Genomic DNA, 12,872 nt, shown 5'->3' on the forward strand with positions numbered 1-12,872 from the left:
AATGTTTTGAAAAATGGATCTTAGATCTCCATTTTGGATGTAAAGTTCCCCCATCAGAATATTTCAGTTTAGAATAGAATATGTTGGTGTGTTAATTCGTTTTTTTATAGTAGATGATTTGTTTAGTAAATCAGAGGTAAAGATTTTCCCAAAATTTGAACACATTCAGAAATTATACAACACAATGACACATTTAAAATTTCTGACCTAAATTGCATTATATTTTCCATTTCCATTAGATTTACCCTTCTCTTCTAACTCATACCCATTTTGTTTATGCCAAATTTATATTAAACTAAATGAGTTACAAAAACACGTTTGAAAATTTTCACATTGTATTATACAAGCCGTACATATCATGTTAAAAATAAGTAATTCAGGGTTTACATCCCTGGTCTTCTAGTAAACAGGGCTTCTGTTTTTCACTCAAGTTACTTAATCAATGACAGTTGATTCTTATACATTCAAGTTTATTGTCATTAGTACATGTATAGTGTACATAGGACAGTTTCCAATTAGTTGACAATAATATAATACAATAATGCAATATGCATATTTGCCCACTATTATTATACACCATCTGCTTCTTGCAACTGAGAGGTTGAGACAGATGTTTACCTACTGGCCGACCAACCATAAGCATTACCTGGTAGGCAACCACCCAGATAATCAGATTGTGATCAGATCTATGGATATACAGTATGTATATGTATATCTATATATATATATATATATATATATATATATATATATATATATATATATACATACATACACACACACACATATATACTGTATACAGTATGCCCACACACACATGCACACATACATTCAGTACCCTCCACTATTATTGTATATGTGTGTATGAGTGTGTGTATATATCTATATATATATATATATATATATATATATAGTGACGGATGGCTGGGGCGGCCCTTCACCACATCTGCCAGGGGGACAAGGGTGGGAAGCCCAGTATCTCCACCTGGAGGCTAGATGGCAGCCTCCCTTGGTTGCAGCGGTGCCTTGGACTCCCCCAGGGCTTCATGGGGGTTGGAGTTCTGTGCAGCTCTGTGGGGTTCTGCAGGTGCTGCTAGGGGGTGCCTCAACAGGAGCGGCTGGCCCCTTTTGGGCACTGGTTTCGCCTTACCCAGAAGGGTAGCAGGATGTCGATAATCAACCACCTGGAGCACTTCCGGGTACCCAATAAAAGGTAGCCAGTGACCACCACTCAGCGGCCAGAGTCGGGTGAAGGTGGACAAATCTTGCTGAGTAGGAGTGGTGGTGGAAGAGAGAGAAGTGCTTTTGCTTTACTGGCGTGCTTAGTGTTTGGGACTGTGTTGTGGCTGGAGGGATTACAGGGAAGATGTGCCCTCCAGCAGAAGAAAAATAAAAGTTCTTTGTTTATTTTACACCTGCTTCCCGTGTCCAATCTGTTGTCGGGCACAATATAGCACCTTTTGTACTATATATATATATATATATATATATATATATATATATATATATATTACAAACTGTTCCTGGTACTGGTGCGAGAAAAGTCAGGAATGATACAGTGCAGGATGGATAAGGTTTTTAATTATGCTGAATTGTCTTCCTAAGGCACCAAGTCTTATATGTGTTCTTAATGAAGTGTAGCTGGATGCTGGTATTATTGTATGCTGTCTTCAACACACTTTGTTTTATGTACTTCATCTGAGCAGGTGGTTTAATAGAATGTGATTTAGACACTGGGGATGGGCATCACTGTGCACCAGTAGAAGTTAGTGAGAACAGGAGAAATCCCATTTATGTTTGGTAGAATGCCTAGTTGGGGTAGGGTAGACTCATTGCTTTGGAACCCCAGCAGATTTTGTTTTATTCCCCAACCCTTTGGAGTTTTTTTTTTTTTGTTTTTTTGTTTTTCCTTTCCTCCCTGGCAACTGGACCTGACTTTCTTTTTTGCTAATTAGTATTGCCTAATTTTTATATTCTTTTTTCTTCATCTTGTAAAGCACTTTGAGCTACATCATTTGTATGAAAATATGCTATACAAATAAATGTTGTTGTTGTTGCAAGCTGCCCTCATATGTCTGAGGCAGCAGAGCCACTGGTATAGACAAAATATGTCCAGTTCAGTTCATCAGTGATAGTCATTTCAAGAAATGTAAAGTTTCTCACCCTCTCAAGAGCTTCCCCTCTGATCTAGAAGACTGTGATATTCTTTCTGCTCCCTGAAATCTATGAACAGCTTTGTTGTTTCGCTGATTTTTTTAATGTTACATGTGTGATAAAAACTACTTTATATTTGAAGTATGACAATTTTATGTTTGAAAGAATATATCTAAACTATTTAATTAAGAATTTGTTTTCTTTATAAGTTTTCTTAAAATGATTATGAGCAAAGACTGCATTATTAGTTCTGTCTTTATCTGGTGACTACTTATTCACTGTTAGTTTGAAGCACTTAAGGATCAATAACCTAACAATTATGTAATATAATGTTGAAAAAACTAAATTAAATAGTAAATGGATGTCTTTTGACAAATGAGCTACATTGACTTTTTGTGACAATTTTTGTTCAAGTATTGTTGTTCTTCTAATGTTCTACATTTTGAATCCCGTAGCCAGTTGCTCTCAATGCTGAGTCTGCACATTTTCCCCTTGCTGTTCATAGTCTGTTTTATCTATGCACTCAAAGAGACAAGTCAAGTTCTAGGTTAAATGAACATAATAGATAGATAGACCCTATATGATTCTGAATGTGAACAGTTATGGACCTAGTAATGGATTGGAGCTCTTCCCAGATTTTGTTCCTACCCAGTACTATCAAGGTAGACACCAGCCCTCGACAATTCTGAACTAAATGAACTTGAATTTTTTTCTTTTTCTTTGCAAGTAAAACACAACTATGCATGCCTGATTTTGAAACACTCAGTGCTTAACTAAGTTATTAATTATTAGAGGGATTAATATATTTTCTTGAAATTAAAATCCTCAAGCAGTGTAGAGTGGAAGGGGACCAAATGGCAACACTGAAATGTAAATAAATAGTGCATTATTGTGGAATTTGTGAGACTAACCAAAATTCTATATCACGGTATTTTTCAAAATTATACCGGTTTCACAGTATTCAATGATATTTCTTTCCCATGCATGAGTAGATGTTAACCACATTTTCCACAGCAATTATTGCAGTAGACTGGCTAAGAATAACCAGTTCCATTGTCATGAGAATTGTACATTGTACAAAAAAAGCATTTTAATGTGCACACAAGTATTAATACAGGCTTGCATGGCCCCATAAAGTGATAATTTTCAAGGGGGTGACCCTAATGAAGAGCAGGAATCACATTGCATGACGGTTGCAGTCAAAATATAAACTTTTTTATTGAACAAATTTTGCAAACAACTGAAACTATAATTTTGACTGCATATTTTCAACCATCCAAAGAGGCATTTAGACTTAGTAAAATATCCAGAGTTGCTTGTCAAAAGTTGTATTGCACTGAACCTATCTTAGAAAAGGAATAAATAATAAATATTATTTGTAAACCAACTACACTTTCTGTTAATGTTCACAATCTCTGTCCACTGACACATTAAAGTGACTTTTTAAACAAGTTTACCATCATTAAACTGCATAATATTTAAACTAATAAATAACAACAATAAAATAAATAATAATGCAACTTCCACTAATAATACTATTACTTCAAGGCTTCAAGCCCAGGTACATTACACAGTATTCACCAAATAAAAATTTAAAAAATAAAACAAGAGCAACTTGGTGATGATATCTTTACCAAGTGAACCATCATATTGCAAAATGCATTAATATGGACCTTGCTTCAAGCTAAGCTACAGTATATACATAAATAATAAAACTGCAACTTGCATTTATAATGCTATTTGTGGTATAGTGGGTCCGCGACTTCAAAAAAGTCTCAGTGGGCGATTGTACGACTGCAGGGAGTTGATGAGGTAATCGGGGCAAGTCGCACCTGCAAGTGTGGGTGAGATCGTTCTCAATTGCTTCATCAACTCCCTGTGGCATGTGATTAAGGCGCTGCGCCCACGGAAACATATATTTATGGGCCGGCAGGATAGGGGGAAGGAGAAAAGAAAAGTTAGAACAGAAGGAGGTTAAAGAAGGGAAAAGGCAGTCATGGGAGACGAACCAGACACCAGGAAGGAGAAGGCAGCATGAGCTGGGACTCCGTGAGGGAGCGCAGGTTGAGGCGCTCCAGGGGCTGGTTCGCCCCACTGACTAAGCGTGTAGAGTGGGGCAAGCGAGATGTAAGACCTCCCAACAAATTGACTGAGTGAGCGCTAAGGAAGACAGGAGGTGTGCCGACCTCGGACGGTCTGGCTGCGCAGTGTGGCGGCAGCCAAGACGGGGGTCAGCAGAAAGGAGTTCCTGCTGCAGAGGCTCCGGTGGCAACATCAGTGATGGGTGAGCCGGGGAGATAGTAGGTGGTGGGCTGCGATCAGTTGAGGAGAGAGACTGCATTTTAACCTCTATTTCAACGGATTTATTTATTATGGATTTTATCCCCACGTTTCACTGGTTTTATGGATTTGTTATTTGGGTACTGTTTTTTTTTTTTGAACACTGCACAATGGACACTTTTGGTTTTACTTTTGACTGTTTTTAATAAAAGCACTTGAGCACTTTCCACCATCCCCTGGCTTCAATGAGATTTGTCAGCTCATCTTGGTCATAACTATCGATGGTGTTGGTTCAACAAACTCCCATGTGGGAAGAGAAAGTCTGTAGGGGACTGGCATTGTCACACTATTACACAGTACCCAGGTATATTACACAGCATTGAAAAAAATAAAATAAAACAAGTGCTACTTGGCTTGCAGTATTATCCAGTACTATAGAAACAGTATTCACACATTTGAAAATAATAATAGTCCACATCCAACCTTTTAAAACCAAAGTATCTCCAGACAACAGACGTGTCTGTGTCATCATGTTCAACTTCATCGTCTGCTACAGTTTCAGTTTTGGAATGTTCTCTGTCCATTTTCAGCATGCAATACCTCCACTAACGCATGTACTCTGTTGCATGCGTGTTTAGCGGTGTAGCAGTGAAAAAGATCCCCCCTTAAACAGTTTCCCGCTGCGCCACGTTCCGAACGTTGTTTAGGCTATTTAAACCGGTGTTGCAGTATAAGAAAAATCCATATCATAACAAAAATAAAAAACGGTTTTCGGTATGAACCAGTATACCTCCCAGCACTACTTTCCAGGTACACTTACTAGGTTCATCTACTCCTGCCTATGAAGATTAACACACATGCACATAGAGGTCCTATCCAGACAAAGTCTGTCACCCCACAATATTTCAAAAAAGGACAGAGCTATACACACATACAGAGAGATCCTATCCAGACAAAATCCCAATTGCTAGTCACTCCACAATAGAACTCTCTGCACAGGGAATATCACCAGCACTAACAAACGTATGGTTGTCCTCGTGACACAAATAAAAGCTCAACCTTCTGGTTATAGGCCAATTACCAACCAACCAATATCTTTCTTTAACCACATTTGTTGTAAATATTGAGGAGTGACTTTTCAGCCTTGATAACCCTTTTGGAAGGAAAGCAGCAATCACTCCACACTAGGTGCCCTTTTATTATTTCATTCGCTGTAGATAAACATATTGAAATGTAAAAGCAACATGGTATTTATTTAAGTATAACAATAAAAACAGAAGAAAAGTATAATAGAAAATGAAATAGGAAAGGTCAGAATATAGTCTTTAGAAAAAGGTTACTAAAAATCAGCAATGTCAAGGGGTGGATGTTGTCCTGGGCAGCTTTTTATTTAGGGATCGGCATGACATTACATACATTTGATTGGCTATCTTGTCCTTGTGATGAATGATTCTTCTCAAAAGTGTTTGATGTTTTTGCGTGCCTCCATACTGCTTTCCTTTCCCAGGTTATAAGCTAATGAAAACAGCCTCTAGTCCTGTGGAGTCTGTAGTATATTTCCATTCCCAGGTTGTAAACTAATCAAAACAGCTTCTAGTTCTATGGCGTCTATACCTAAACTAATTGAAACAAATGCAGATACACCAAAGTTATAATTTACTAGTACAATATAGGAAGAATGTATAAAAGAGAAATGTGAATTGCCTCTTTAATTAAATTACTTTTAAGGATCATGTAAAATAAGTTTATTCTGGTTTATTTGAGAAAAAAATGGAAAATTAATATAAGCAGTCTGCAGTTTAAAATACTTAACGATTTTCCACTCTAGGGCAAATAGTGTATTAAAAAGTTTTTTTTAAGTTAACATTGTTGTCAGTCACCCCAAATTCTGTGGTTTGTTGGTGACCAGAAAAGTTTCTCCATGTCTATTCCAGAGAAGTAATAGACGAGGTGATTAGCAGTTTTGAACAAATATAGCATTAATAAAACAGACTACATTTAAAAGTGTAGTGAAAAGAAAATGCATTGAGGAGATGCTCAGTTGTTTCCACTGGAGATAAATGAATGATTTCATTATTTTACATTGGATTATATTATTTCATCAAAGCACCGCCTGTCTGGTGTAAGGTTTTCAATACAAAAGACCTTGCTTCACATTGAACACATTTGAAAATTTTCACATTGTATTATACAAGCCATACATATCGTGTTAAAAATAAGTAATTCAGGATTTACATCCCTGGTCTTCTAGTAAACAGGGCTTCTGATTAGAGCCACATGCATTGATGGAGAAAGATTCTAGATGCAGCTTTCTTGTACATGACTGCTATGCATTTCAGTTCATTTTCATGTGACACAGGGATCTGCAGAGCAGGATGTCTGCAGTGCTTTCACTACTAACAACCCAAGTGTGTGTATGTGCTTGTTAGGCCGGTAAAGAAACTGGAAATTTGTCCATCTTCTGCACAGTGCTGACAGGGTAGACTGTAGCATAGATGACACTGCGTTTGATCAAATAGACAAAAAATGAATAAATAATTGATATATACATAATATATGTATGTATGCATACAGCATATGTATATTTAAGTATGTAAATGTATATTTTTTCAAATACTGCTAAAGTTGAGTTTCATATGAATGCATGAATCAATGGTTTTTTTTCATGTATGTCTGTAATAAGCCAAAAAAAAGAAAAAAACTCAAGCAGGCTTGGTTGTGTCTTAAATAATAGCAGTGTGCTCCAGTACATGCAAGAATTAACCAATGGGCTCTCAGCTAGCACAATGTGGTCACAAGAAAGTAAGGAAACAGATGTTTTGCACCATGAAAACTAAAGAAAGATATGTCTCTCTGATGTTTTACATTTGTCATACCATGATAAAATTGTGGCTGAACTTGCCACCCCTGTAAAGCATTTGTATAGGCACCAGCAGTGTCAGGCAGCATTTAATTAGCTGTCAAAATAAGGCAAGCTTGCAATACTTCAGAAATTGGAAACTGTTATTTATTATACACTGAATGATCAGAAGTTACATATGGTAATGGGGCAATAGGTAATCAAAATGTTTTCAGCCTGGTAATTACTACTATCTGCGGAAATATATTTATTATAATGTTCCCAAAGCTCAAATGAAATATTTAGTTTTGCTTGTGTAATCTCAACTCTGTAAATGACTTGTCTTCTTAACATAACCCATCTCACTGAGGATAGCTCTTCAGATTGGGGTGCTTTGTTTCTTTAGATCTACTGTTTAGCAAACACTTGCAATTTTAGGCTGTCTTTGCAATCCTTACAATGTTAAGGTTTAGCAAATCTTTAAATATAAGAGGCAGTAGAGTTCCGCCTTTCCTACTGAATAATATTAATAACAACAGTAATATATGACAATCTGTTGTTGTTCCTAAACTTACTGTTATACAGTGTTACTAGTCAAAATATTAATTGCTTGTATTATCGTTTTATTTCCCTCTACTTAACTTTTACTTATTTTCACTAAGGGTAAGTGTACTCGTCAAGTTCGTTACCGGGTTGGTCTACTGTTGCACTTTAAGATTAACACACACATACATAGATATATGCATACACACAGACTCTAACCACAAATGTACTATATGAAAGACACATACACGTGCACGTTATTCCCTAGCACTTTAACCCACACAAGTACCGCATGAATAACACATGCACAGTCCACTTTCTCTAGTACTCCAAGAGACTTACTTATCATAGGCTTGAACAACGTGCGATGTCTTACATATATCTCAGACCTAAATAATACCTTTGGTCTCCAAGAATATATTCAAACGTACGAAGACTCAACATCCCTGGCTATAGGCCATTTATCAACCAGTGAATATTTTACTTTAATGCACTGTTCATTAGTGGACAGAGCTCTTCATCCGCAGCTCATTAAACCTTGCAGCTTGGATCATATGGCATTTCTCACTGCTCCAGGTGCTCAAAGAAATTTACCTTATTACCTCAATCACTCTAAATATAAAGACAAAGTTTAGAAAGTTAGAAGTTTATTACAGGAATAATAATACCATTAGGGAAAATCATAAAAGAAAATGTGGATAGCAAAGTCTGGATATATATAGTCTTTAGAAAAAGCTTACAAAAAAGTAAAGATGACAAAGTAGAGTGTACACATTCTCCATGTGACTTTACATCAGTTTCCTTTCCCTTACAAAAGATGTGACAGCCTAGCTTGACTGGCTACTGTTGTGGAGAAAAACTCATTCTCACCTCAAAGAAAAATACTTATGAGCAACCAGAATAGGACTTTATTGCATAGGGCACAAAGCTGTCTTAGTTCAATGAAGCCTCATATTTATTACAATTCTTATCACTAAACAACCTTGCTTTGTACATTTTTCATTACTATCCGACTCCTAGGACACAACTCCCTCATCCTGTTGGTTTGCTTTTTCCACCAATATTTCCTTATGCTCATTATGTATAATTACTTTCTATCCATCTCTTACCTCTGTTATCTTGAGTTGAAGGCTACACTTGCCAACTGGCCATTTCCTTGTTCACTTAATTAGTTTTCACATTCTTAGCCTTGGGCTGATAAATATTGGTGATTTTTATAGTTATTTAAGAGCATAAAAATGTACAGGCTAGGGCCTTTAATAATTAACTATTACATGACCTAAAGCTAGCTATTACAACATATTTTACTTTAATTTGATTGAGATTACATTGATGCATAGATTTAAATTCTCTGTACTACTTTAAATTGCAACCCATGCTAATGTACCCCATGCTGAACCGGATTATGGGGGATAAAATATATATGAGTGTAGTAACACTACAGTCCACTAGAACGAGACAACAGACAAGGTTACTTCACACAAATTTTTCAGTAACTACCAGGTGTAAACACTCTTTCCAAATCTGAATTCTTACATAAAGAGTCGATTAGGCCTGACAAGGTTATGAAGCAAAGCACCCTAACCTTTTCAATATGATACATATGGCATGATTAAGTAGCCCTGAACCATACATTGCTTTTTTTATAGCCTAACTTACCTTGTATTGTAAAGCTATTATGTTGTACCAGAAAAGAAACTCCCACATTTTTTTTCACTTTGCCTTTAGGACTTGCGTATATAACACTTTCTTTTGAAGCAGTTTTGATTAATTGTTCATCTCATCTCTGTATTTGCTCTGTATTTTTCTAATTGTAAATGTTGTATTCGCACTTCACATAAAGTGTGTTTTGTGGTAGTGTAAAGTAACTACATGCAGTTTCAGATTTGCTGATGTGAAAAATGTCATATAGTGCAGTTGCTTCATAGATTATGTAAAGTATAACAACAGTATACAATTTAATAAGTGGATTGTGCACATATTAATCAATTCCATGTTCCCCGACAGTCTAAATATATAATTCTTCTTTGGCTTTATCTTAAACCTTATCTTCATTGTATCCTTGAAGGCTAAATACAGAACTGCAACCGTCTATAACTCAACTCTGTACTGTAGTTTTAGGGACCTAAGGCTTGTTTTATATGTACACTATTGTAGCAATTTGAAACTGTTGATCATAAGGACTTCTGAAGTAACAGATAAGTGCAGCACACAGGAGCCTATAATCACAGAATGTGAAACAGCCACTGCTCAGATTCTTCTTTAATTATAGCATTACATACTTTCAAGTTAAGATTTTTGACAAAAAATAATTGTATAGAAAATCATTAACATTGCTAAACTGTATTATCTGCAAGGTTATCTTATGCTGTCAATAATTTTTCTTTCAGTAAGCAGGATATAGTTTAATTATTTTCTCTTATAGTTGTTGATAGGAGAATACCTTTAAACACAAATACTGTATTGAGAAACCTATGTCATATTATCAAGTATTTTTGAGCATCATCTCCCACCTGAAGGATTTTTTGATGCACAGACTACCTGCATTATTGTAGAGTAAAATAACAGATTTAATGTTCTCTTATTCAGGTCTTTGATGCCGGACAGTTCTTTGGTATAATGCGAACAGAGGAAGCAGATGATGATGATGAACAGCCACAACTTGAAGAAAAGAAAAGATCAAATCCAGGAGTTGAGCTTTCTTGTAAAGTTATTGTGACCAATGAAAATGGTGTTCGGGCTGAAGATCCTAACAGGTAGATGGATAAAGGGATGTACTCATGCAGTTAGGACTTCTTAATGTTATTTTTTCCTTCTCAGTAAGCAGTGATTTATATGACAAATACTTTTGTTGCTATAATGGGTTCTGATTCCCCAATGACAGTGATGTGGCAGATTTTTGACACACAACTGTTTTGTCTATAAAAACTTGAAGGGGGCCGTACTGAATGATTTATTCATTTTTAAAGTTTTGAGTGACAGTATGAGTGGCACATAAGGTTAGCAAAATATATAAACTAATTGAAAATGTATATCTTTATTAAAATGAACAGATATAGTGATCAAATTGGAAAAAGATTCCATCTGTTTCTTAGATGTTTTCTTTAAAGTTGCATTTAGTAGTAGAGAAAAGCCAAGCAAAATGACACCTTTTATTGGCTAACTAAAAAGATTACAATATGCAAGCTTTCGAGGCAACTCAGGCCCCTTCTTCAGGCAAGATAGTAGATAAATGCATTTGTAATAGTAACCCACTAGATGGCACTTGTTACCAACAAAAGTTGACATGCCAGAAATTTGTTAACTGGGAATTTATTGACACATAAATGTAATTGTGTTTGCTTCATTGTGCCTGTGTTTACATTTCTGCCCGTTTCTCAGTCAATGGATTTTCATCTTATATAGCAATTTTCACAGCATGAGCCATACACAAGGCGCTTTACAGAGTTAGTAAGTTTACACCGCAATATCAAATAATTAAAATTATTAATGTGATAAAATCATCTCAGTAAATATAGATAAAAAGATTTTCATCTTATATAGCAATTATATAGATAAATTTTATATAGATAAAAAGATTTTCATCTTATATAGCAATTTTCACAGCATGAGCCATACACAAGGCGCTTTACAGTGTTAGTAAGTTTACACCGCAATATCAAATAATTAAAATTATTAATGTGATAAAATCATCTCAGTAAATATAGATAAAAATGCAGCACTGACAGGGTCTTGGAATACATCTTCACAATTGCTCAGAGGTGGGTAGTAATATGTTACATTTACTCCATTACATTTACTTGAGTAACTTTTTTAAAAAATTGTACTTCTAAGAGTAGTTTTACTGCACCATACTTTTTACTTTTACTTGAGTACATTTGTGAAGAAGAAACACTACTCTTACTCCGCTACATTGTATAACACTCGACTCGTTACTTTTTTTACATTTATACGTTAGATACGCAATATTTTTGCCAAAGAGAAGTCGCCAGTGGATCTACTGCATGACTGTTTCACCAATCAGACGTAGCAACAATAATCACATGACTACGTTTCACCAATCAGACGTAGCAACAATAATCACATGACTCCGTTTCACCAATCAGACTTAGCCATGCAGTCACATGACCACACACAAATTTCCTGCGTCTGCAGCCTGTTAGAGACTTTTAGTTAGTGATGGGCGGAGTGAAGCCTCACGAAGCATCAAAACGTTTGAAGCAATTGTGTCGGTAATCGTATCGAAGCTTCGAAGCATTTCCACTCACCTCTCTAGTGACACCTCCTGGCCATTTTCATTAATGTTACACAAACTTATGATCCACTTCCTCACAGGTGGCGCAGTGGTAGTGCTGCTGCTTTGCAGTAAGGAGACTGTGGAAGATTATGGGTTCGCGTCCCGGTTCCTCCCTCTGTGGATAGCGCTTTGAGTACTGAGAAAAGCGCTGTATAAATGTAACGAATTATTATTATTATTATTATTATTATTATTATTACTTCAATGACATCTGTTAAAACTCTTATTGCTTTTACTTTTTCGCTGCTACAGACTGACAACGAAGAGAAGGGTTAGTCAGCAGCTTCTAGTGTCTGATGTCTAAAAAATATAAATATTTATATATATATATATATATATATATATATATAGTGCATCCGGAAAGTATTCACAGCGCATCACTTTTTCCACATTTTGTTATGTTACAGCCTTATTCCAAAATGGATTAAATTCATTTTTTTTCCTCAGAATTCTGCACACAACACCCCATAATGACAACGTGAAAAAAGTTTACTTGAGGTTTTTGCAAATTTATTAAAAATAAAAAAACTGAGAAATCACATGTACATAAGTTTTCACAGCCTTTGCTCAATACTTTGTCGATGCACCTTTGGCAGCAATTACAGCCTCAAGTCTTTTTGAATATGATGCCACAAGCTTGGCACACGTATCCTTGGCCAGTTTCGCCCATTCCTCTTTGCAGCACCTCTCAAGCTCCATCAGGTTGGATGGGAAGCATCGGTGCACAGCCATTTTAAGATCTCTCCAGTGATGTTCAAT

The 12,872-nt window shown here is 35.9% G+C and overlaps 1 protein-coding gene across 1 annotated transcript in view; it reads left to right on the plus strand.

The window, feature by feature from the left end:
* The window catches only part of ttll12 (tubulin tyrosine ligase-like family, member 12), a 102,857-nt gene that overhangs the window by 796 nt on the left and 89,189 nt on the right, over nucleotides 1-12,872 (plus strand). The window contains exon 2 of the mRNA XM_028817741.2: nucleotides 10,406-10,572. Coding sequence (XP_028673574.1) covers nucleotides 10,406-10,572 — 167 coding nt within the window. The remainder of the gene's footprint in view (nucleotides 1-10,405; nucleotides 10,573-12,872) is intronic.

Source organism: Erpetoichthys calabaricus, chromosome 1 (assembly GCF_900747795.2).
Source record: "Erpetoichthys calabaricus chromosome 1, fErpCal1.3, whole genome shotgun sequence".
Taxonomy (NCBI): Eukaryota; Metazoa; Chordata; class Cladistia; order Polypteriformes; family Polypteridae; genus Erpetoichthys; species Erpetoichthys calabaricus.